The sequence below is a fragment of the Dermacentor albipictus genome, chromosome 9 (genome assembly GCF_038994185.2).
Source record: "Dermacentor albipictus isolate Rhodes 1998 colony chromosome 9, USDA_Dalb.pri_finalv2, whole genome shotgun sequence".
Classification (NCBI taxonomy): Eukaryota; Metazoa; Arthropoda; class Arachnida; order Ixodida; family Ixodidae; genus Dermacentor; species Dermacentor albipictus.
The window spans coordinates 88,054,296-88,081,082 of NC_091829.1; the positions used below are offsets into that span (position 1 = coordinate 88,054,296).

Sequence of the window (26,787 nt, forward strand, 5' to 3'; positions counted from 1 at the left end):
TCTCTCTCTCTTTGTCTCTTTCTCTCACTAAGGCTTTGCTTCACATAGATTGCAACAATGGTGTCGGCAATGCTTAATTTCTTTTTAAACTATTGAGTACGCGCTTCCTGAAGAACAACACGTGTTAACTTACCGTGCAGCTTAAAAAAATTATGGTGTTTCACGTGCCGAAACCACTTTCTGATTATGAGGCACGCCGTAGTGGAGGACTCCGGAAATTTCGACCACTTGGGGTTCTTTAACGTGCACCTAAATCTAAGTACACGGGTGTTTTCGCCCCCATCGAAATGCGGCCGCCATGGCCGGGATTCGATCCCGCGACCTTGTGCTCAGCAGCCTAACACCATAGCCACTGAGCAACCACGGTGGGTGACCGTGCAGCTTAGCAGCAGCATCGAGCCCTTCTTTTTTTTACAAAATAAATATGCTGTTCTAGCGTAATTATTCTTCGGTTATGCAAATGAACTTGAACTTGTTCGAACCGGTTAGAACCGTTATTTCATTTCGCTCCATGGTTGAACGGGAAGCGAACCGTTTTCGCTGAACCGGAACGACAAAAAAAAAAAAAGGTTTCGGTTCGACAGTCTGCTCGGGCATCTTTTCCATCTACCCGAACAAAGAATTCCACCGGCGTTATCTGGCTCCCTTTTATTGTTCATCCAGACGTAACGGCAAAGGAAACAGCCCCAAAGTACAGAAAGAAGTCATCATCACTATCATCTCAGTGGTGCACAGTCGCTCTTGATGTGGCATGGCGCATTACGCATGCGTACAGCAGTAACACCGCACTACAGTACAGAGAAGCTGCGCTTGGGGGGGGGGGGGGGGGCGGGGGGTGCTAACAGCACCGAGTGAAGTCGTATACAAGACGTCGCTAGACTACGTCAGGAGGACGCCGGTGCCACGATGGCCGAGTACTGGACAGGAAACTCCAGGCCAACCACGGGAGCTACCGAGCTGAGCCACGTCACCAGGTAATTGCTGTGCTTCCTGCAAAAAAGAAATATTAAAAAAATATACATGTATATGCGCAGAAAGCATCAGACCACAAGGTAACGGATAGCAATAATCCAGGACAAAAGTTACAGAGGCACATTAAGTCTCCTAACGCGCATTGAATGCGACAGCAGTAGGACTCTTCCGCGCGATACGCTTTTCACTTGGTCATGTGCTAGAATCGGGCAAAGTATATTTTGGCGGTGGCCCGGTGCACCCAAATTTTGGGGGTGGGCCAAGTCAGTTACGCGAGTGCGCCAGAACGGTTTCGAACGTGGGCCAACTCAATTTTCGAATTGGGCAGTCATTATTCTTAAAATTTTATTTTTTTTATATGGGGGGGAGGGGGGGCACGGCGTCATTCCGACGCCATGCCTGTTCACCGTGGGATTTCGCAGTGCCAGCCAAAGCAGGTCCAGCGCCTGGAACGTGACGTAATCACGTGGGTTTTGGTACCATCGGATGTTAACGCTGGACGGCGGATTTTTCTTTTTTCCGCCGCTTCGTGGGGCATACGATGCCTTCGCATTAAAACATTAAGACTTGACAACGGAGACGCGCAGATAACTTCGGCGAAGTGCGCGCCTGCACACGTCAGCCAAGACGGCAGAGCGTCATCGCCGACCACATGTTGCATCCAAATTCTAAGACGTCACGGAGCTCTCGCACGAGAGCATGCACGTGTCAAAATACCTTTTTAAAGCGCAGCTCTTTGGCGTCCGTTCCTGGGTTTCGCGTCGTCGTCGGCGTTGTCGTCGGCCTCGTAACCAGCTCCGCCCCCCTTTCATCCCCTCAGCGCTAGCAGCGACCGACTGATACCGCTGGATGCCGCTGACGCCGCTAGAGAGTCAAGATAACGTGACTGCATAGAACACCGTCGCCGCCATGCAGAAAGAGGAGGAAAGGGTCCCCCCCCCCCTGTTCTTGTGTGGCGGATAGGGTGCTCTTCAGTTGCCGACGCGCCGGTTATTTCACGTAGGCCCCGGCACGTCGACGAATACGTGACCACCTTCCCACGGCTAGACCTGGTTCTTAGCGCTGCGGAAGCGAGGGTATCATATTGTTTGTGTCGGCATCGGCGGCGTTGTCCCTGAAACCAACTCCGCAGCTGGGGTTGACTCACTATCGGCGTCAGCGGCATCAGTCAGTCGCTGCTATCTCTTCCCTCCTCCCTTTATCGTGTTGTCCGCTTGCTGCGCGCGCTTCTGCCCCCATCGTTTGCCGCTGGGTGTACACGCCGCCCCCCTCCCCCCTCTTCCTGCGTGTCTCCGGTTGTCAAAGCGCCGGCTCGAACTTAATTCCTTTCTTCGCTCCTCCTCCAATGCAACCCCTGTGCGGTGGCAATCAGAGAGCCAGATCGGTGGCGGCGGGTCTGTATATGTGCACCGCCCGAGCCGAAATTGCCGCTGCCGTTCGCCCTGTGCGGTGGCAATCAGAGAGCCAGATCGGTGGCGGCGGATCTGTATATGTGCACCGCCCGAGCCGAAATTGCCGCTGCCGTTCGCCACTGCGAAATTATCTGCCAGTTCTTTCTGAGCCATGAGCGAGACGACCGATGGAAGTCCTCCGTCTGCTGCTGCTGCTGCTGCTGCTAAACGAGCTGCCAGAGCAGAGGCCCAGCGCCGTCGCCGTCAGAATCCAGAGGTGCGTGCCGCCGAAGCAGAAGCTTACCGTCGCCGCCGTCGAGATGATCCAGGAGTACGCGTCGCCGAAGCAGAGGCTAAGCGCCGCCGCCGAGAAGACCCTGCCGTTAGCGCCGCCGAAGCGGAGGCTCATCGCAGCCGTCGAGAGCAACCAGCAGTAAGCGAGGCTGAAGCAGAAGCTCATAAAAGCTCAATAAAAAAAAATTCTGTGATAGCGCATACATGTGTTGCTCGATTTCTTTGCCTCAATCTATCGAAAAGGTGAAACAGCTTATTTGCTGCGCTCAAATTTCGCATTAGGAAGTAACGTAATCGTCGGTAATTTTTCATCCGCGATGTGGCAGCACTGCGTTCATGACCCCAGAGAAGTTCCGGTCAGCCATTTACGAGTCATGTTAGCCAAGAAAAAAGTAGTATTTTGCCGCATACTACACTGCATGCTCATATTCTTGATGTTTTCAGATAAAAGAACGTGCGCAATGTGTCGAACTCAGGTGCGGGCTTTTTTTTGTTGTTGTTGCACTTAACAATACAATTCATTGTCAAATACTCCAACTCCCCAACAAAGCTGGTGCCAGCTGGAGGGTCCTGTAAGTTTATAGGCCAATGTAACTTCTGTTGATCCTGACGGCTTAACCAGAAGTCTTCTGGGGATTCTGTTTGTAAGCAGATAGTTGACATTTGCCGACGAACGCGTCCTGCTATGCTTTCCCTCTCCACGATGATGGTTTATCCGGGCCACTTGAAACGGAACGGCGACAAATAATCACGTGTACTGCTTGATCTAATCAGGTACGCAAGGCATATGCTTTAAAAAAAATTATGGGGTTTTACGTGCCAAAACCACCTTCTGTTTATGAGGCGCGCCGTAGTGCAGGACTCCAGAAATTTCGACCACCTGGGGTTCTTTAACGTGCACCTAAATATAAGTACACGAGTGTTTTCGCAGTTCGCCCCCCATCGAAATGCGGCCGCCGTGGCTGGGATTCGATCCCGCGACCTCGTGCCAATACATGCTTTTCACTCTAGCATTTCGTCGGCATCTGCTTAATCTTTTTCCTCTTCCTTAAATCTTCTATATCTACCATGTACCGCTGTACCTACGTCTGTAACGGATCCGGTCCTGTCAGTCTCTTCCCTGCATTTTTTCCACAAGTACTCTAAACGTCTCTTGCTTATGTCTCGACTGCTGAGCAGTTAATGCTTCCATCCACTTTAAATCAGAGCGCTTCTAGAAGATGTACGTTACCTGCGAGTCTCACCCGCCGTGGTTGCTTAGCGGCTATGATGTTGCTCTGCTAAGCAGGAGGTCGCGGGATCGAATCCAAGCCACGGCGACCGCATTTCGATGGGAGCGAAAACACCCGTGTACTTAGAATTAGGCGCATGTTAAAGAACCCCAGGTGGTCGAAATTTCCGGAGTCCCTCACTACGGCGTGCCTCATAATCATATCCTGGTTTTGGCATGTAAAACCCCATAATTAATTTTTTTAACCTACGCGTCTCGCTGCTTGAGTACATTCGCATACAGTTAGGATGCGCTGAGTTAATTGTCTCCGGAATTGTGCTTCAGCAGACACACGCCCCATCTTGACGCGAATATTAGAGACGTTTAGCGTGTCCGCTATTCCGGCAAACCGGGGCGGTTTGGGCGGATTACCGGATGGTCAGGGGCGTAAACGTGAGCGGTCAGATTGGTGGCTCCAGCTGGTGGTGCAAGGCTCAACCATCTAAACTCAGAGCCAATTACTGTATTCTTCTTAGCTGGGGTGTAAGTTTTCGACAGCGGCGTAATTGTGAACACGATTACGCCGCTGCCGAAAATTTGCACCAGCAGCGAAGCAGAATAAAGTAGGTTACTGCAATTTTAGCTCTGTGTTTGTCTGATTGAGCACTACAACACCAGGCGGCTGCACCGCTCCGGTTGCTCACGTTCACGCCTCCGACCATCCGGTAATACGCCCATGCCGCCCCGGTTTGCCGGAATAGCGGACACGCTAAATGTCTCTATTTCCTCCTCTCCTCCCTCCACTGCCCTCTACCGTCTCCGACGCCCACTGTTTTCGGAGAGTGACGTCAGTCGTGACGGTGACGCTGGAGCGGGCCAATCGGCGCGCGTGCATTCGCGGGCTTCTCTCACGCTTCTAACCACACTTTTGTGTAGCACGTATATTGAGGAACAGAAAGCTGTATAGGGTGTTTTTCATGTCGCTCTACAATTTTCTCATAGACACCTTTCGCCTAATTATAATACTTAAGAAGTTAATTAATTAAGGCAGATTATGTCATTAGGCAGGATGAAAAAAATCGGAGTGTCTCGAAACGACGGCAAACGACATTACCTTGGTTCTGTCCAGCTACGTGGCTTTTGCACATTTTTAACGTTTCGCTCGAGTTAGGTGGGACACCTGGTATACAGTCAGTTTCATCCGCACAAGACGCGTCGCTTAAGTAAATAAATAAACATTCTGGAGTTCACCGGGTGTCTACGATTGTCAGCTTCGTAACCTGGACCCCTGGTCACGGGTACAAGTGACGCAACGATAATTTTATCCTTGCACAGACCTAACTATAGCAGCATAGCAGACGGAATATAGCGAGCCGGAGCGAGTGCCAAACCTCATCTCATATCTCCTTTTATTTACTTAAAGACTCCGTAGTAGGGGTATTACATAAGGGGTATTAGGGAGTTTTAGAATAGGGGCCCCAATACTTTGGGGCCCCAAAGAGCTTTGCGGGTGTTAGCGTTGGGGCACGTAGGACTGAAGAGTTTTAGAATAGGGTTTTACGTTTGCGGATACCGTCTTGCGCTGACAGCGCCACTACGGCGTCAAAGAAAAGCTATTAGAAATAATTAAATAAAATGTACCATTTTGTGATAGGAATAATAACTTTGACTTGCATGTATTCGCGTTTAATTACAATTTAGAGGTTATTCTATAAGCAGCAAGCAATTAGTTGCGCTTAGTTTTGAGCAAACCAACTTTACTAGCCTTCACCAGCCAAGCTGAGCCGTGTTAGGCCTACGAGCCATAAAATCCACAATCGAATTCAAAATCAGCGGCGTCTAATGAGTCAATCTTCACAACACACGCTCGTTGAGAGAAAGCGATAACCGCAGTCACTTCTCCTAGCTTGCGAACTTCACGCGTTACCGCGAATCGAACCCAGTTTTGTGCTAGGTTAGAGCCGTCGCTTCGATGGGTGCCGCCATGTTTGCCGACGCAAAGTTTTTGGGGCCGCTATTTGGGCTCGCGCTAAATCGGTGAAATAGCGTTCCCAACGCAAAACCCAAACGGAGTTTGCGTCTTGCGCATGCGCAGTGGCTTCGACGCTATTTCTTTGGGGCCCCAAAACGTTTGGGGCCCCTATTCTAAAACTCTCTATTATTACATAACGTAACAATATTTTCTGTTACCACGTGACTACCCTCTGCGCTGCGACAAATACACTACCCGGGAAACGAAACCCGAAATTTGTTTGTGTATACAAGCTACTGCAGCAAATTATTTAGGGTGCTATGAGCCCTACCAGTGCTCCGCGGTTTCGTTGTGTTACATTCAAAATCTCTCTCTCTCTCTCAGGACTTTTCCATCCCTCCTAGCCCCTCCCCCCTCCCTGCAGACAAGCTTGTACCCGACCGTACGCACGCTGTCAGAAATCTATACATTTCATGAAATATATTTCTCTCTCTCTTCTAGGAGGTTTCCAAGTCCCCGACGTTCATTTAACGCAAGAAAGAAAGAAAGAAAGAAAGAAAGAAAGAAAGAAAGAAAGAAAGAAAGAAAGAAAGAAAGAAAGAAAGAAAGAAAGAAAGAAAGAAAGGTAAATGCCCCGTCAGTACGCCGTTAAAAAGTGTGCATAGCATGACTCACCAACTAGCTCAAAACAAGATTGTGCTTCTGGACAAGATCTCGAATGTATAGCGGAGAGGAATACACTGGACATGGTCAAATGTTTCAATACACCTCGTGCACAGCGGAAGCGTTGCAGAAGATCTAACGGGAAGGTTAGAAGCACTATAAGCTCGGATATAGTACAGCGTATGAAAGGGCCTCGGCTACGGCGAAGTACTTCCACCAGACACAAAGAAACATTTGCAAAGACTTAAGTATAAACTTCGCATAGTTAGACCATTAACTTTGAAAGGGTGTGACAACTCCATTATACCGCTCTGCAACATTTGATGCATCAGATGTTCGAAGTTACATGCATCTGAAAATGTGTGTGTGTTTTTAAATAAGGGCTCTAATAATTTTGGTCGGTTAAAACGACGTCCGTGGAAAGCTGATTGGCGAGATAGCTTCAACGCAGTTATACAGTCAGCGCGACGGCAGTACAAAGGAGCCTAGGAGGTCTCACCCGTCTTGGTGCTTTGGCCGCGTCTGCTCCATGAGCTGGGCCGTCTTGCATGGGTGCAGCTGGAAGTAGGGGACCCCGTGGATCGGGTGCTCCTGCGCCACGTAGAACTCATTCAGAGCATGGCCTCCAAGACCTGGCGGCCCGCGCTGGCTCCTCGCGCCGCCCCCATCTCGGAGGCCATGTTCATATCATACTTTACTACGGTTAGAAGACGGGAAATCTGGCGCTATAGTGTATACGGGAGCTTCAAGCACGTGGCTGCATGCAGGCATGGCGGTCTAGTCAGCACTGGGAACACGGAGGAAGGAAACTAAGGAGAGGCCCTGACGTCACTCTTTGTGAAGCAAAAGTGAAGCCGGAAATTGGCGTTGCTCATGGCGATGCTCCGCCTTTTGTGCCACCCTCCTCTCTTGTTTACATCGTTCGCGAAACCACGCCGCGCTGCGCGTGGTTTCGCGCGCGGAGCGCGCGCGCACGCGCAACATCCGGCAGAGCACGGTGCAGGTAACACAGCGCAACAAGACATGGTGACTAACGCAAACCCGCCACCACAGCGCCTTTGCCACGGCACGAAACCTACCAGAGCAACACGTGTGAGCGCTCATAAAATCAGAGCAACGCCGCCATTGTGGCCCAAAAGGCGTGACCATGCAGCAAAAAAAATAAAAAAGTAGCAAAAGAAATGAGAACCTATACGTCATTTCCGCCACACTTTTCTCCTAGCGCGCGGAGGGGGTAGGGCCTCTCCTTAGTTTCCTTCCTCCGTGACTGGGAATGACAGGTACGTAATACGCGGATTTGCCTCACCTTCGCGCCTCTGGATTTAAATACGGCCTCTGTGAGTCTGCAATATTCATCATTTTCAGCTAAATATTATTGCGACAGCAATTATACGGACCTCCAGGCGCATTTATACCGTCGCCGTGACTTCCGCATAAAGTTCAAAGGCGATTACATCGTCGCCGCGCGCCGTATCAACACCCTCTAGATGACTTAAGGCCTTCTGGCTGTTCCTTCCTCCCTCCTAAACTACGTCACGCAGAAAAGGCCCACATATAAGTTCCATGCAGCGCGCTGCGAAGCCGCTAGCGGCGCACATGTGCTGAAAATGAAGCGCGGAAGACATACGATGGTGAAGAAATTGCGGTCGCTGACCAAGTCAAGGTGAAAATAAGACAGAGACGTTTCGGGACCCGTACGGGTTCCTTCATCACACTAAAAGTGGGCAAGAGCCGCAATGTTTCGACGTCTTGCCCATAGTTCTGTAGGAAATGTAGTCAAGCGTTCGACAAAAGTTCGTCTCCAAGGTGAAAATAACACAGAGACGCTTCGGGACCCGTACAGGTTTTTTGATCACACTAGAAGCGGGCCTTGACTTGACTTGTTTAGGGACCGGAACTTGAACCATGACTTGGTCGGTGACCGCAATTTCTTCATCATCATGTTGTTACCTGACCAGACGAACTTTCGTCGAACTCTTGACTATAGGATACACAAGGGTTAATCCCGGCTATTCGGAGAAGACCAAGGGGGCAACGGCGGTGACAACAATTCGATTAGTTCCAGGAGCCCATGCCGCTCCTTGAATAGCTTTGGGGTTAAACAAGTCCGCTGCATGCTTCCTAACGCACATTTTCCCTGGACGTGAACAGTTCATGCAGTCTCTGCACTCGTGCTGTGCTTGCGATTGTGTGGCCCGCGAGTCTTCATTGCCCCGGAATGTGGATATCGCTCGTGCCAGGATATGCCTAATGAGTGCTGCGAGCCCAATTACCGGAGCAATTACAAATCGGGGTCGAAAAATCATGTCTTCAAGTTTCCGCAACATGAAGAAGCCCAGAGTGCCTGGATTAGGGCGATACCACGTGCAAACTTCATTGTATCACCGCACTCCAGGCTAAGATGTTCGAAACTTTTTAAATAGTTACTTTTGAAAAAATGTGTGAACGTTAATTGCTCAACTACAGAAAGTGCCTTTAAATCAGGAATGTTGTTAGAACCAAATTTAGAACAAATTTTAACTTGCTTCTAGGTTTGTGAACTCCCCTTCATTGAGGCCGACATCGTGCGGGAGGTCTCTCACCTCGACGACCTTACAGGGCGCACCGTCACTGCACCACTCTCACACCTGCGTCTTCGCGCAGGCGCAATCCCATCAAAGTTTCCTCAATGTCCACCTTATCTTTACCTTATCTCAATGTCCACCTTACCTTATCCTCAAGCGCATGCGTCTCGAGGCTGCTTCCTTGAAAAAGGCATGTGAAGCGTCTGCTGAAGCATTCCGCAAAGCGAAGGAAGCGGGTGAGATTCTCAAACTAGAAGACCTGAAGCGATTTATCACAAGCAAAAAGCCCACGTTCTGGCACGCTGTTGAACGGAAGGAACAACTAATTTTACTGCACATCACTGAAGATGACGCTCCATGTATCAAACATTCAATTGCAGTAAACGCCGACCGACCTCGGCATGACAGTTTACTTCGCAAAGACGCCGATAACGATAACGTTCCAACTGTAGCAAACAGCAAGAAAGCGGTGATGGAGCTACTCGAGAGCATTGAGAATAGCAGTGCCAGTCAAAGTCCTGAATCCTCAAATGAAGACATATGCAAGCACATTCTTCTGCTGCTTGAAAAGTTATCTTCCTCGCCCACAGATGGCAGTTCCTATGTCATACAGTTTCTTAGCGAGCCGTTAAAGCTACTCTCAATGAAGAAAGTTTGGAGGCGTTACTCAGCCGACTTCACGAAATTTTGCTGTCTATACTATTCACAGTATCACCTCACGCATACAAATATATACGCCCGTATCCGGACGCATGACTCTCCCGCAGCCAGCGACCATTCGTTCAATATGCTCATCGTACGGCATGAACCCTCAAATCGAACATCAGAGTCAATCATTCCTCCGGTACATGGCGGGAAGAATCATCGACCTGAATGACCGCCAACGTTTTGTGACTGATGGTGGATGAAATTCACATCAAGCCCTATTTCGACTACAAGGGAGGCAATATTACCGGCGCTGCTCTGAACACCTCAAGTGCAGCAACCGGCGCACTTGTCTTTATCGTGCAGAGCATCTTGTGCCAATTTAAGGAAGTCGCTCACATCGTCCGTGCCCAAAGAGCCGACGCAGATGATCTGCACAACTTGCTAAGGAAAGTAATATGCAGACTGGAAGAGCTTGGGTACAGGGTGGCTTGTGTCGTAAGGTGACAACAATGCCATCAACACGAAGACTATGTCTCACTTCTCGTCACCTCCTTCTAAACAATTTGTTTACGCTCACCCATCGAACCCAAAAAGACCACTATTTTTTGTACTAGACCCGGTAGACATACTCAAGTGTATACGCAATAACTGGCTTAACCAGAAAAACGACCAACAGTGCTTCTACAACTAATGAGTTGAAACCAGAATTCACTGGCACACAGCAAATGCTCTCTGCATCATTTGTTACAATCAGAAATCTGTACAACTTTGAGTCCGAGAGGCTGTTAAGCTACGGCTACAGCCTGTCAAGAAAGGCTCTCTGTCCATCGAACATTAAAAGACAGAACGTGAAGTTGGCATTGCAGGTCTTCAATGACTGCATTCCTCAGGCCCTTCGAGCCCTTGGGATGAAGCACAGCCGTCTGTTTTTTGACGGTATTGCCACGTTCATTGATTTAATGGTAAAATGGTGGAAGATTGTGAACGTGAAAACCCCTTGGAGAGGAAAGAAGGCTACTGGACAAGTTCCAAGAATCAGTGCTTCCTTCCACAAATGACATCAAGGTTGATTTCCTGTGCAATCTTTTGGCCCGGTTGGAAGAGTGGAAAAGCAACAATTTGTACAGTGGCACGTTAAGAAGAGACCCATGCCGCTATCGATCACATAACATATGCTTTAGTGGAGTTCACAAAGTACTGCTTCGAAGAGCTCAAGTTCTCGTACGTCCTTCTAGGAAAGATCCAAAGCGAGAGTCTGAGGGAGCGCTTCGGGAAGTACAGGATGCTAGCTGGATCCCAGTATCACGTGTCGATAAGGCAAGTGCACGAATGTGAGAACTAGCTGAGGATGCAAAGCACTGTACCAGCCATCAGTAAGGATGGGCGATGACATGAATTTCACACACAAACAGACCACCCACGTCCTGCATGGCCTAAATGTGGTAGTAACGAAGGATGCACTGTCTGAAATAAAAGACATCGTCCCTGTACTGGTCTACGTGGCGAGCTATGCCGTGTACGCTACATTGAGAAAGCTCAACTGTTCGAAATGCAGGGACGCACTGACCGAGAAGGACGACATCGATCTCAGACCCGGATGGACGGTACGACTTCGTGAAACAACTTGACAGGGGAGGACTTGTCTATCCAGCTATACTTGTCGCCAACGCTGTCGCACACAACTACGTGGTTGTTAAGCAACTATCGGCGAATGAGGAATTTATTAATCTGCCTAACCAACGGCGTTCAGTCACTAACCTCGTGCTTGAACTGCTCGCCAGTGATGATTCCTCAGGGTTTGACGCCTGAGAGGATGGACACACGTGTGAATTTGTGTTAAAGCACCTTTTGTGGTGTAGCACGAATATTTCATTGAAGAACTACTGCTGCAAGATGAATGACAAAATATTGGATACCAATGCTAAGGCAAAGAAGAGAAAAGTTGAAACTCTGCGCAATAAGAAAGCTGTTTCCTTGTAAATAGCTGCACGAATGTTCTATATGCCGCTTCTAAATTTATTTGAGTAGTTACAAATAAGTGGGCTGCAATAATTAGTGCGTCGAAAGCGGAATTATTCGTTTAAGCATAATCTAGACTGGGATAAGTACATGTGTCCCCAATAAAATTATTCATACACAACTGTGAAGCTATTCGAGTGCGTTATATTCATCACAGCCACCGCCATAAAACCATAAGTACAAAAATACGGAAGGAAAAGATTTTATGGGTTCAATTTATTTCAAGTAATAGGTATGAATAATAATAATAATAATAATAATAATAATAATAATAATAATAATAATACACAAGAAACGTACATTGCAAAGACGACAAAGCGCGACGCTATAAAAAGCTGCCAGCATCAATACCTCCACAAGCCTTACAAAGCTGCTTTGTATGTGTGCCTCTAAATAAATGCTATGTAAGGTGTCTGCTGCTCATTCCGCAGCTTCGACTGAAGAAAAAGTGTGGAGTGGTCAATGGAAGGCATACTACTGCTAGGTGAACCTAGCCGCGATTCCTTCAACGCCACAGTCAGTGGTGACGACTGTGGGCCTCTTCGCGCTACGTCACAGAAGGAGTGCTGAGGCCTTAGTAGTCCAGAGGGTGTTGGCCGTATGCTGTATGTGCGGGTGAAAGCTTGCAAGGGTGAGGCGACGATGGCGGCTCACAATCTCTCGCACGCGAGGGAGGAATGCGGGGAGGAAGCGCACTGTCTTCCGTCGCGCACAAGGCACCGAACTGCGATGAGCCCAGAGTATAGGTGCGCGGAGGGGTCAAAGCTTTATGCGCACTGTGTTCTCGATGCTTAGTTCGCGTTGAAGCGATATAGGCAGCGAGAATGCCAATTCGCTCGCAGCTGCTGCCGCACTTCTTCACTCCAGCGTTTTGACAGCGAGTGTCCGCGGTCATCGAGTGAGATGTGTTGATGTTTGCTAGCGCGCGCGTGACACCATGCTTGTTAGTTTAGTTCGTAAGCCAATACGTTTACAAGTTAATACGACCGATAAAACTACTATCTTTACTTCGCATAGCTGTCTACTAATTTGCCATCGCAATTTATTATTCACCTGTAGGGCGAAACTGCGACATTTTTAGTAAATGACATGCCACTCTTTAAAGGTGTAAACAAAATGCACTTATCAGGATAAAAACCACGGAAGGAAAAAAAAACTCGCTACCCCCTTATTACAAGACGAACTTCCATCAACTAGCCCAACTTGCCGCTCTACTGAAATAAACTAGGATGGAGCATTACATCACACTGTCAGCCTTGGCAAGCGAACTTTCCGTGAATCCGTTCCCATCGTCTTTTTCCCACCTCGAAAAGCCAGAACAGTACGTGACCTTTGAAACTTAGCGTAGTGGTCGATAACGTCTAGTTCTATATAGGCAGTTTTTATTCGATGCGTAGTTTTTCAGCTGCTCGGCCTGCCAGAGCAGAAACACTATAAGCCCTACCGCACCCTCGGACGAGATGATCACGTGTTGGGCCGGATCATTCGGCTTGAGTCGTTTTGCGCAGCGCCTCCTGGTTATTGCGATAGCAATCATGTGGACAATCCAGGCGAAATTCTGCCGTCGGCTTCGCCGTGATGTTCTGCATATAGTCCAAGTGCGGCAACATCGCGGTCGCGCGCCGTACACTGTATAGGTGCGAGCGAAAGCCTGCGTGGGTGCACCGAGAAAGATGGTTGCTTGATGCGGCGGTGTCTTCTCGCGCTGAAGGCAAGGGGCGTGGGGAGGAGGAGAGATGTGCGAGCTAGGAGGAGGAGGGGGTGGAGGCGGGTTAGTGCCCATCTCCTCTTCTACTCCAGCTGCGGCGACTGAGCGCGTCCTAACTTGGAGACAATCTGCGGTGGGTCCAAAGGCTAGCGTGGCTAAGATAGCTGATGGCTTCGTGCGCGCTGTGTTCTCGTGCGCCTATAGTTCGCGTTGAAACGGGAGGCAGCACGAAGGCCATTTCGCTCGCTGCTGCTGCCGCACTTCCTCACTCCAGCATTTTGACAGCGAGTGTCCGCGGTCATTGAGTGACATGCGTTCGTGTTTGCCATGTGCGCGTGTAACAACGTGCTTGTTAGTTTGCTTAGTAAGCAAGCGTTTACAGCAGTTTGTGCAGCCGACAAAACGACTAACCTTACTTCGTATAGCTGCTTAATGATTTGCAATCGTAATTAGCCGACTTTTGTTACCGTCATCCACGACGAAAGCGAACCAAATTTTGTGCTTTCTCGAACACTCCGCGCATGCGCATTCGTCTGCCCACAGTATCTGAGGTCAGGCGACTATAAAGTCTAATACCACAGCGGCCATTATATGCTATTTCTGCCGCAAAGAAAAAGACAAAAAAAGAGAACACGCAGGGCACGTGTGTTGTAACGATGCCATTTCACCTTCCATTTTTCGTATCCGTATAGAGGCCAGTGGCCGATGCCGGCGACAAACATCGGCTCGGCGACCTCCGAGTACACAGTGACGAAGGTCGAAAACAATGAGGAACGAAATGCATCGCTACAAACGGAGAGAGCGGCAGATGGGGGCTGCGGCTTCATTGTTTACAACCCAGTAAAGACTGCATCGGATGCACTTTCATACAGATAGCGTTCTAGAGAACACACGCTAGCACTTGCGACACAAAAATTGTCTCGAGGAAATAATAGGCACCATATTATTTACGGTTCCCAGAAACTAACCTACCAAATCCCGCACCCTCTTGACACACCATACAGTAGTTGCATTAAATTATTACTATGATTGTTGAAAATATGCGAACATTCATACTTTCAAAAATAATATCGCCATGTGTCTTCTGCATGTCCCTCTCTAATGAGCCGTTCGTATGAGCCGTTCCTGCTAATGCTAAGCGTTTAATATTTGAATGTATACTGAAATGCATGGACAGTATTGCTTCTATGCTTACTACCTTGTGCTTATTTGCTTAGGTTTTTCGTATACAATATGCAGATTTCTGAAACGCACATGTAGCGCATTCTACGACGCGTCTTTTTTTTTCCTTTCTTCCTCTCAGTTTTCTTCCTTTACTTTTCCGCGATGAGTGATGAGTCACGCGGAGAGAGGGGCTTTGACCCTTTGTCAGGCGTTTCATTGCCTTTACGTCAATCCCCCTGACAACCGTACGCATTTGCTGTCGAAACAAACCTTTGCTGCGAGGGTCCACGGTTTACATACGCACCTGCTGCGTCACGGTAGACCACCGCAGCTGCTTCAGCTGCTCCTGCAGGCATTCGGGCATCAGGGACCAGACGTCGCTCAGCGGAAGCAGGCTGCCGTCTGCGACACAAAGGGCCGGGGCAATTTCATTGTCAGCGAAGGAGAGAATTCGGGAAAGAGGAGCGACAAAAAGGAGAAGTGTTATTTATTTTTTTTTACGAGTAATTAGCTTCCAAAGCTCATCAGATTTATTGGCCAATCCCCTGTTGTGGGCAGAAACCGATCATAGAGGAAACCGATCAGCCAGCCTTAATACTACACTGCTAAAGATAGTGCAGCAATCGGAATGCAACATTTTGGCGCAGCAGCAAAGTCGCGGACAGCGCAGGTGTCGTTCGCCATTGTCAGACGGGAAGCGGGCAACGTACTCGTCAAGAAATGCCAAGAGAACAACGTGACGTCACCGTCGACCTTCCAGAAGAGGTCAGCAAACGGAAATGCCTGGCGCTGCTACGGCCGACAAGCCTGACATATTAGAAGGAGGAGGAGGAAAAACATTTATTTAGGGGGGAAAAAGACAAGCAGGTGCCTTTCTGCTTGTGCGGGGAGGCGCCCCGAGTCCCTGCACTGCGGCTCTTGCTGTCTCCCGGGCTCGCCGCACCAGTTGCTGCTGGTCACGGGGGTCCGAGCTAGTGAGCACGGCGCCCCACTGCCCGGGTGTGGAGCTGGGTATATGCGGGGCGGCCTTTATGTTGGGGCACGCCCATGCGGCGTGACATAGGAAGGCGTATACTCGTTACAAAGGGGACCTTTGTACGAGTGTGGTGCATTGCGTGTTGTCTGCTTAATTGGGGTGCTACGTGTTGGTTTGTAGTTGTGGCCATGCTACGGCATCTTCGCGTGAGAGGGTCTTGTGTGGAGCTGGCTACTGTCGTCCGTTTAACCTGCGGTGTTGTAGTATGGCGTTGTATTGTAAAGGTACGGGCTCCACGGATACGGCCGTTATCCCTCTCTTGTGGCGCCCGGGAGGCATGAACTCGGGCTACAGAGTGCGCATGCTGATTTCCACGGAGGGGCTCCTGTCCTGGAGTCCGTACTATTTGAACGTATGGGAATTGGGAGGCTTGTTTGAGGAGGACGGTGAAAGATGTTCTGCCTTTCGCGTAGCTACGGCAAGATGATTGGGAGACAGTAATAATTCTGACGTGCACGTTGGCAAGACTAGAGTCGATGGCCAAGGCGATGGCTGTCTCCTCCGCTTCGAGGGTGTTGACAGTGCGGGCCGTGATCGAGACCACCTCTTGAAGGTTATGGTCGACGACGCTAGCCGTCATGGCTGCTTTTTGGGGGCACTGCGCAGCATCTGTGTGTATATTGTAGTAGGGGAGGCTGCCATATTTTGTCTGAAGGGTGTTTGCGCCAGCTTGGCGACGACCGGTATATGTTCCGGGTGCATGCTTCTGGGCATGGGGGCTACCTTGATGTGTTCCCGGATGTTGGGAGCCGGATAGATTGCTCGTTCGTGTCCTTTGCACCATGAGGGGTAGCCTATATATAGGCGCGCTATAGGACCGTTGTCCCTGTTGGTGTGAGGGCTAACCGTTCTCGTTGGCTTGTGAGGCGGGCGCCTACGATTTCTCCTGCTGCGTTACGAACTCCTAGGGCTTCCAAGTCTAACATACCGCCCTTGGAGAAGTGAGCTCCAAGGGTTCGATCAGAGTTAATCTACAGGCGGACGGACGAGAGCGAACAGTGGGTAAGATTTTGTAAGTATAACAACAGCGAAGTGACAATCGAGAACCAAGCAATTGTTCCAATTGTGCAACACGTTCTGCGTACGCAGGGCCAGCAAGTTTAAAAAAGAAGAAAAGGAAAAGAAACAATTGAAAAGTTTTTTAACGTCAGCGCTTCAACGCCTCCAATGCATGCAGCACAGGAGGCCGTCGTGCGCGATTCCTTCGAGCTTGTCTATACGCAATCGAGATTTCCAGTCAGGCTTCAGTATATATTTTTTTTCGAATGTAAGCATGATAAGCAATATAACTATAGGACGGGCGATGACTGCTTACAACGTCGACGCGAGTGTAGGCGTCCCACTCACCGCGTTTCCAAACGTTGAAGTACATGACGGGCACCCCGTAACTGGCGCTGTAGACCACGTGGTACACGAACTGCAGGACTTCCTCCTCGCGGTCGCCGACGTCGGCGCAGCCCGGGTCTGGCGCCGCCTCCTTCGAACGAGATAGTACCGCATTTACCAGCACATTAGGATCCACACTTTTTTTTAAAGCAGGCACAGGTAATCGCTGCGCTGCAAATCGCGTTGTGGAAGACTAACAGTTTTACATTTATCTACATTTACATTTAGATTTATTTTACGTTTACCAGCAACCGCATCGCGAAACATTCGCTTCACGTAGACTCCGAATTGTACGTCGGACTTGTATATATATATATATATATATATATATATATATATATATATATATATATATATATATATATATATATAACGAGGGTCTCGAATCCGGCAACATTTATGCTTTCAGGTAGCATGTGCGGGATTATTGACCAATTGCCTTCACCTAGAGAGATCACGTGCTCGTGAGGCCTGCGGCAGAAAGGATGTTCCACATCCGCCGCCACGGTCTGTGAGTGGTGGCGCTGGCTAACACTCCCAGGGTTAGATCTAGTTGTAAAACATAAATACCCAACAAAGTGCATGGGAGAACGGCGCCGGCAGTAGCTCAATTCGTTAGAGCATCGCACGCGTAATGCGAACACGTGGGATCGTTCTCCATCTGCTGCGAGTAGAAGCAAGCATGCAAGCCACCAGCAACTACCAACGGCAGCAAGATCAGGGAAGCCGAACCAACGGCAAACCACCGCCGCGACGCGTGACGCCGCCGCTGCCAGAGAATGATTACAAGGTGGTATACCGACCAAGAACCGGCATGAAACTGTCAAGCTGGCCGGACGAGAAGATCACCGAAGGACTTGCAAGGGCAAGTGGTTCCCCTTTCAAAGAATTTTGCGCGAACGTAACCATCCAAACGCAGTGGAAGCAGAACCTGATAATTGCCAGCACCGCAGACGAGGACTACGCACTGAAACTCGGTTCCATCAACGGCATCGAACTTGGGGCGGCCACATACGAGATGACGCCGTACATCAAACCGCTCCCAGGAACAGTACGTGGAGTCGTGCACGGCATCACTGCGTGTACGACGGAGAAACGACTTGCGGAACTGCTGGCAGCCAACAACTGTGGCATCCTGCATGCGAGGATGCTCGGCAAATCCACCTCAGCAGTTATCACCTTCGAAGGTCCGCACATCCCTTTCTATGTGAAGGTGGCCGGCTCGTACACACGTTGCCGCCCATACCGCAGATCGGTACAGTATTGCAAGGCCTGCGGAGAAATCGGCCACCGGCAGGACGTATGCCCCAACCCAGACAAACACATTTGCAACAGGTGCGGGGTGCAGAACCCACAAACAGATCATGATTGCCAGTTGCAATGCAAACTATGTGGGCTACCTCACGAGACGGCAAGCAAGGAGTGCGAGAAAAGGCTCAAGCCAAGACCCCCACCCCTGTACGTGAGGGAGAGAAGTAAACCAAGAGGCCGACAACCACCTATAACAAGGGAGACAAGTTCAAGCTCTTCGGAATATCGAACAAGTAAGCTACAGCAAGAACAGCAGAAGATCAGCTGGGCGGAAGTGATAGCCAGTTCCAAGTCGAAAACCGACCAATTTCCCTCACTGCCGACACAAGAGCGAAATTCGAGATACGAGGAAACCATCGCCTCCCTCAGAAGGCAAAACGCCGACCTGATAAAGCGGAATGAAGTGCTCATGAAGCGTCTAGAAGAGCAAGAAGGACGTCAGGAGGAACGGGACAAAAGAGCTCAGGCCAGGGAACAAGCCCTGGAGAGGAAGCTCCAACATCTCATTGAGCAATTGAAAAAACAGCAGACACCGACCATAACGCCAACGCCGCCGAGGGAACATACTCCCCCGATAGAGGACCTAGAATCGGGAATAGAGTACAAGGTGAACAAGGCCCGAACCGAAGACAAGACCGAACTGAGAAATGAATTCCGAGCCGAACTGGCTCAGGCCGTCGACACCATGAGCAAGTCTGTGGCAGCCACCGTCCAAGCAGTCTTACAAACGCTCCGCCAGGAGATCACCCAGATGGGCAACGAGCTCAACCAACGCATCTCCATCCTAGAAAGGGAAAAAGAGCAGGCAAGGAAAAAGCCAAAATACCCCATCAGAGAAGCCCAGATGAACGAGACTCTGGGAAGCCAAGATGGCGAATAAAATAGCAAAGAAGAAAGAGGCGACCGAAACCCTCAAAATTTGGCAGTGGAATTGCAGAGGAATAAATCGGAAACGGCAAAATTTACTTCACCTATGCACCCTACACCAACCTGACGTCATCGCGTTACAGGAAACAGAGGCAAATAATATTACTATGCGTGGCTACAAAACGCACATTGCCCAAGGAAGGACCAGGACCGCCGTCCTCATCAAGAAGCACTACACGACGCAGCACCACGAAATCAACCACAGAATCGAGCACACTCTGATTGAGCTGGTTCCTCCCAAGAAAACCCTGCAGAGCCTCTACATCCTGAATGTATACAGTCCTCCGCGCGACACGCTAAAGGACTTGGACAAGTTACTGAGAGAAGTGAAGAAAGTCACCGACGGTCAGAAACTTCTCGTGGTGGGCGACTTTAACGCTCCACACGTGGCTTGGAGCTACCGATCAACCAACAAGAAGGGTATGGACGTGCACAACGCGGCACAACACCACCAGCTGACGTTGTGGACCGATCCTCTAATACCAACTAGAATCGGCAACAGTGTCTCCAGAGACACCAGCCCAGACCTGACCTTCTCCACTGGCTTCAGGCAAGTCGAGTGGTCGAGACTGGACGAGACTCTGGGCAGCGACCATCATATCATCCAGACCGAAATCATGCACTACAAAACCCCTGTGAGATTAGGTCAAGCCAAAATTACAGACTGGCCTGCTTTCCGCAAATATGAATACCCCAGCAGCCTAGAGAACATCGAGGAGTGGACCAAGAACGTGATGGACTTGGTTACCAAGCACACAAAGACCATCCAACTCACTGCGGACAATCCCGAAGTCGACCCACACCTACTTCACCTCTGGGAGGCCAGGCGAGGACTTTTGAAGAGATGGAAGAAGCAGAAGAGAAACCGCAAACTCAAGATCCGCATTGCCGCAATCTCGCGGCAGGCGGAGGAGTATGCTGAAAAACTCGGACGTCAGAACTGGAATCAAGTGTGCGACCAGTTACAGGGAACCCTCAGCAACCGAAAGACCTGGGCCATTTTAAAGACCCTTCTGGCGAAGACGGAATCAAAAACTGTCACGGGGCAACACATACAAAGACTTATACACAACTTCCAGGGAACTGAAGAAGAAGCGCTCGAAGCCATCACTGCGAAATACATCGGAGACGAGCAACAAGTCGAGGACCAAGGACCAAGTCGAGTCGAGGACAACGAGGACCAAGTCGGAGATCGTGGCAGCCATAAGAAATCTCACAAGAAACAGGACGCCCGGCCAGGATAAAATTAACAACAAGACCCTCCGTAACCTGGACGACGGGGCGACGGAGAGTTTGCTAAAGTATATCAATGAAAGCTGGGAGACGGGCAGTATACCGGCTTCCTGGAAGCACGCGGACGTAACGATAATCCCGAAACCCGGCAAGCCCATCAACCTACAGAACCTGCGTCCGATCTCTCTTACGTCATGCGCGGGAAAACTCTTCGAGCACATGGTCCACAATCGTCTCTCGCCCTACCTGGAAGAAGGTGGGCACCTGCCGAACACTATGTTCGGTTTCCGGCCTAACCTCTCCACCCAGGACATTCTACTTCAGCTTAAAGAAGTCATCGACGGCCTCAGCACATGCCACAAGAGTGCCATCCTGGCACTCGACGTGAAGGGAGCCTTCGACAACGTCTCACACGAAGCAGTGCTAAACAGCCTACAACATACCAACTGCGGACGGCGGACATACAACTACGTCCGGGACTTCCTGACGGGTAGAACGGCGACCATAGGCCTGGGGAATCTCAGGACCAAGAAGTTCCCAGTACCGCAGAAAGGAATCCCCCAGGGGTCGGTGATCTCCCCGTTGCTGTTCAATATAGCGATGAGGGGATTGCCGAACCTCTTGGAGAACATCAGGGGCATCCGTCACGCAATGTATGCAGACGACCTGACCATGTGGACGTGCACGGGATCGGCGGGCGAACAACAAGACGCCCTGCAGGAAGCCATCGACAGGACCGAGCATTATCTACACCACTGCGGTCTTTCATGCGCGCCGGAAAAGTCGGAGCTCCTGATCCTCAAAAAGAGGACAAGAGGGCGGCCTCCGCAGGACACACCTGACCCAACGTTGACAATAAATGGAGTCAACATACCCAAGGTGGACACACTTTGTATTCTGGGCCTCACTTTCCAGAAGGACGGTGCCGGTCTCGCCGCCATTAAAAAACTGCGCAAGCGACAGTTATCCACGTCGCGCACTTGGTGCGAAGAGTGACAAACAAAAAGCACGGCCTGAAAGAGCAGGACACAATCAGATTAATACAAGCCCTGATAATCAGCAGAGTCACTTACGGCACCCCGTACCTGGGTCTCAAGAACAGCGAGAGAGACAAATTGAACACCCTAATACGAAAAACCTACAAGCTGGCACTGGGGCTTCCACCGACGACGTCGACGGAGAAGCTGCTCAGCCTGGGCATACACAATACTTGGGAGGAACTTGTAGAGGCCCACAAGACCAGCCAGATAGAGCGACTCAAGCTCACCAGCACGGGTAGGGACATGCTAATAAGACTGGGCTACGCAGTCGAATATGAGTCTACAAAACAGCGGGTTCCTCTACCCCTGAGGGAGAAGATCACGGTGGCCAGCATCCCGAGAAACATGCACCCTGAATACCACAGAGAAAGGAGGCGAGCGAGAGTGAAAGCTCTACGTAAGGCCTACGAAGGACCAAAACAAGGAGAAGTCCGATACACCGACGCGGCAAAGTACAAGAACAGAGCGGCCCACGCTATCAGCGTGATCAACGGCCAAGGACAAGAGGTAGCTGCGGCCTCGGTAAACACTACAGACATCGACTGCGCGGAAGAAACGGCGATAGCCCTGGCGGCCACTACGGGCCAGCGAGAGGAAGATCTAATCACAATCATCACCGACTCGCAAACAGCATGTAGAAATTACCAAAAAGGCCGCATTTCCAAACAAACCCTGAGCATCCTCGAAAAACGAGACAATTTTCCTGAACTGTACATTGTCTGGGCCCCGGGACACGAATCCCTGGCGGGTAATGTAGCGGCTAATGCCGCTGCCCGAGATCACATTCTCCGGGCTATCCCGCCAGGTTCACGAGCACCGGTAGACCAACAAGATAGCGTCCCGAAAAGATACGCCGATATCCTGAGCCACTACAGGCTGAGTAGGAGGATCTATCCACCCCCGCATCCCCAGCTGACAAGAGAAGAGGCGGTGATGTTCCGAAAACTACAGACCGGCACATTCCCGTACGGCACCCTGCTACACGCGATGTACCCTACGAGCTATACCCACAAATGCGCTTTCTGCTCTAGGCCCAATACCCTCTACCACATGGTATGGGAATGTCAACAAAACGCATCGACACCGCCCATCACCGGACCAACCGTCGAGCAGTGGGAGGCCCAGCTGACAAGCTCGAGCCCTGAAGACCAGCATCGCCTGGTGAGCAGGGCCAAGCTATCAGCTCAGGCCCACGGCATCCTGGACTAGGGACGCCGCCCACCTCGGACGATTTTACCGTCGGCTCATTTCTACTAATAAAGTTTACTCCTCCTCCTCTTTAATTCAATGATTAAGTACAAGTAACTTCCCCTATGTTGTCCTCGGTATCATAGTTATATATATATATATATATATATATATATATATATATATATCAGAACTACAGATCATTTCTACAGAACTACAGTTTCGTTTAACTGCCTCACTCTCGTTATCGACGTCTCTCCCAACGTCACCGGAGCTTATAACTGCCTCATCAGCTCAATCCCGCAGGATGTATTTTTCTTCATCTTCTTTAAAGCTGCACCAGATTTTTCAGCAGGATGGCAAATCGGGCATGTTGCTAAAGCTTAGTGGTTGCAACAGCACGACTGGACAGGGGACTCCGTGTGGTGTCCCCTCCTTTTACTCAGTCCGTGTCCAGCCGCGCTGTTGCAACCGCGAACCAATTTCCTTTAGGAATTCATCTGCGGTAGACAGCACAATTACAGTCACTGAACAAATTACTCGACGAGGTGGACATTACCTGCACGAGCAATGAAACGCTAATTGACTAATTAACGAAATGTACTAGTCAAGTTTCTTTACTAATTAATTTTAGCGCACGTATTGTAATTTACGAATTGTGTACAGCTACAGTGGATTTGCTAGGCACACCAACTCGGAAAGGATTCCGAGGATGGCACTCCATTCGAGATGTGGGCCGTCAGACATGCGGTAAAAATGCACTGTTCCACTCGCTTTCTTGTTAAAAGGAAACCGCTGTTAAGGGACTGGAATATCAATGTATTTCGTCGCACGCTTTGAAAGTTAAAATATCTCGAAACTGGCGCAGTCCTGAGAATTCATTCCAAGTGGGCACGCCTGGCGAACTTGGTGGCTACAATTCGTTATTTGGATATGTGCCTTAAAGTAATTATTTTTTGAAAAGGGTAGTGTAACTATGGTAATTGTTAAATTAAGCATTTTTATTCTCAGGTCATCGAGGAATTTGGTTCAAGGCTTAAAATCATGCTATCTGCCATAGGCGATGTTTAAAAATTTGGTGCGTTAAAAAAAAAAAAGAACCTGGTTTCGTCGCCCTTGATGCCTTTGACACGTGGCTGTTGGACATTCCAGCAACCAGAGAAAACTTATCAGCAGTATTATATAATGCCGAACGCAGAGGGTCCGAAAATGTAATTTTCAGTGAAACTCTGTTTCTATTTTTATTGATTGACCTAGAAAATGGGGAGCTGCGTGTCTTACACGAATATACACGCTACAGGGAACAGCAGATGACGTTCCTCCTTTCTCTGCTTTCCTGTCCAACAGTGTTTAAAGGAACACCACACAGAAGACTGAGGTGAGCTAGCTGAATTAATAAATTACGTTTCTGCAATGTCAAACGGAGCCATTTTTTACCGCGAGACGAATCTCGGTTTAAGCCAGACAACATGCAAAAGCGAAATACAGGTGGCGCCACAGCGTCTCGAAGTTCCCGCGCCGGCTCGTCGACGTCACAGATTTTCGTGGGACGTACTGCCTCGCAAATGTTTGTCGATAAACATTAACCGTGTTATATGCCAAAGCAGCCAAGATAGAGAGAACGAACTTGCTATAGGAAAGGCAGAGAGTAGTCGACCTGATCTACACTGTTATCTGGTCTGCTCTTGTAGACTGAATGCAGAGAGTTTGGAGAACTTGTTACTGCCAACACAGCGGCGCCCTAATTGCGATGAAATACTTCGAAATCCCCCCTCCCCCCGACGTCACGCTGACGTCATTGGGACCTCGGAACCACTGCCTCGTAACTCCCTGGCTCTGCCGCTGGCAGCATCCCTGGCAAACGTATAACCGCGATTGTGGTACATGTATACGTACTTCGAGGCACTGTTCGGCTTCCGCGCCCAGCGAGTCTCCAGACCAAGAAGCGCGCTGACCGGAAGTCTTGTGGAGCGAGGTGCACCGCTTCTCCAGGTACGTGGATCCCAGCTCACCTCCCTGCGGGCGCATCAGACCGGACGTGTAGTACGCAGTAAGGCACACCGTCATATGTACAGCCATTCTATAGACAGGCCGCATTAGAAGTTCTGAAAACGTTGTATTAACATTCTTCTATAGAATGTTGTACATATGATGACAATAAACCCTCTACATACCGGTTATAGAGGGTGAATGGAAAGTCAGTCTATAGACAAGCCGCATTGCAAGTGTTGAAAACTTTCTATAGACATTATTTTATAAAATTTAGTACATATGATATCAATACACCCTCTATAGAATGTTTATGGAGGAGGGCAAAAGGAGAGCCATTCTATATACACAGGTCGCGTTAGAAGTTTTAAAGGCATTCAATAAAAAATACTTTATAGAATTCAGTACATATGACGTCAATACACCTTCTATTGCATATCTACTGTGTGTGAAATGACTCGTTTCTATAGAGATGTTTCTTTAGACTTCTTATAGAGATTCTGTGCAGACGACTTTATAGATCGCGAATTCCTATAGAGTCCCTTTTGACTCCATAGGAACTCATTAGGAGTTCTAAAGTAACTCTAAATCCATTGTCATAAGGGTAACGAACCCGGGTACAGCGAATTCCGCTCTATCGAACACTCAACGAGTCTTTAGCGATGTCCACGCTAGAAATAGATATCTTATAAAACAAATCGGGACATTGGATATACTGTAACATCACAGTGAAGGCGAAGAACCAAACACTGTACCCGCCACGGTAGCTAAGTGGCTATTACTTTGCGCTGCTGAGGGAGAACGAGGTCGCGGATCCAATTGCAATTGCGGTGGCCGCATTACGAAAGGGGGCGGAATGCCGACAGGTACGTGCCCCAGTCAAGAAAAAAAAAAAGCAGGAGTCTAATGCGTTTCTTAGAGGGCCCTAATCAGACCGAATTGTGCTTGCCCGAACCTTAATGTGTAGAATTGGCTCCAATTCGAACATTACTGCGTGTCCAATCGGTATTCAAACAAGATCGATTGGTTTCGTTTGGACGTGCCTGTGGGTCTAATTGGTATTTAGACAGTTCCAATTATACATCACTGAAGCTCGATATGTGGCTGTTGGTCCCAAGTGGAGCCTGCTGGAGATCGCTAGACGAGTAACCCCATGAAACGACAAAATAGTTGATAACAATACTAATATCATAATTATAACGTTAGTCCTTAAATAAAACATCTTTGTGGTTTGGTGTGATCAAAGGAGAGAAGTACCTACCGTTTTGTAAGGTTAAAGACCTGCCATAAAACTTCACCGATTTGTCTTGAACCACTGGCATCACCACTTGGTCGGCCAAATTTTGTTCATATATATATCGCACCTGACAGTTTTCTCATAGTGAAAGAGTGAATGGCGGGTATGTCATCTAAGTGAATTGCCAAAGTGACTTAATGCGTGAGTAATCTTCGTGAATTGAGTTTCAAGTATATCTGTGTTCTAGGACACAATGTTATGGCTCGTCCAGGTTTTCTTTTCTAGTTTTTTTTCCAAGTGGTCCCAACGAGTCCAACTGAAAGGCCGACCGACCGACTGAGAAAAAAGAATGGTCCGTTTAGAAATCCCTCCCCCCCCTTTTTTTTAACTGGAGTGCCGTGCGTTGGTTGCATGTTACAGATCCCCAGGTGATTGAAATCACTATTTTAGTCCAAATTAATCTAGAGGCCTCCACTACGACGTGCCTCGTATAACGTTCTCTACACGCTGTTTCTGGACGTCGAACCCCAAAGTTTGTTTATTTATAGAGCCAAACCCTGCCAAAAACTACACGTGAGTCACGCATCTAACTCTTTATTGTGCGAATAAATACATAAAACAAGCACAAGAACGAGCCGTATAAACCCAAATCGCCCCAGCACGCGTCACCAGACACACGTGCATAGTGTATTAGTTCGAGAGAAGTGTGATTACTATATACAGCATGCATCGCAAACTTATTTATTTATTTATTTATTTATTTATTTATTTATTTATTCGGTATACCTACATCGCCTGTACGGCGTTATCGTAGGAAGGGGGGGGGTTAAAATAC

At 49.2% G+C, this 26,787-nt stretch overlaps 1 protein-coding gene and 1 pseudogene across 4 annotated transcripts in view; one reads left to right on the forward strand and one right to left on the reverse strand.

The window, feature by feature from the left end:
- Nucleotides 1–645: 645 nt before the first annotated feature.
- The window catches only part of Atg10 (Autophagy-related 10), a 93,614-nt gene continuing 67,472 nt past the window's right edge, over nt 646–26,787 (reverse strand). For all 4 annotated transcript variants that reach the window (XM_065440794.2, XM_065440795.2, XM_065440796.2 and 1 more), the window contains 5 exons: nt 24,623–24,742; nt 16,989–17,118; nt 14,910–15,007; nt 7,002–7,093; nt 646–990 (listed from right to left, as the gene is read on the reverse strand). In XM_065440794.2, the coding sequence (XP_065296866.1) occupies nt 885–990; nt 7,002–7,093; nt 14,910–15,007; nt 16,989–17,118; nt 24,623–24,742 (546 nt within the window). In that variant the 3' untranslated portion in view covers nt 646–884. The remainder of the gene's footprint in view (nt 991–7,001; nt 7,094–14,909; nt 15,008–16,988; nt 17,119–24,622; nt 24,743–26,787) is intronic.
- On the forward strand, nt 9,227–11,694 carry LOC139049785 (uncharacterized; annotated as a pseudogene).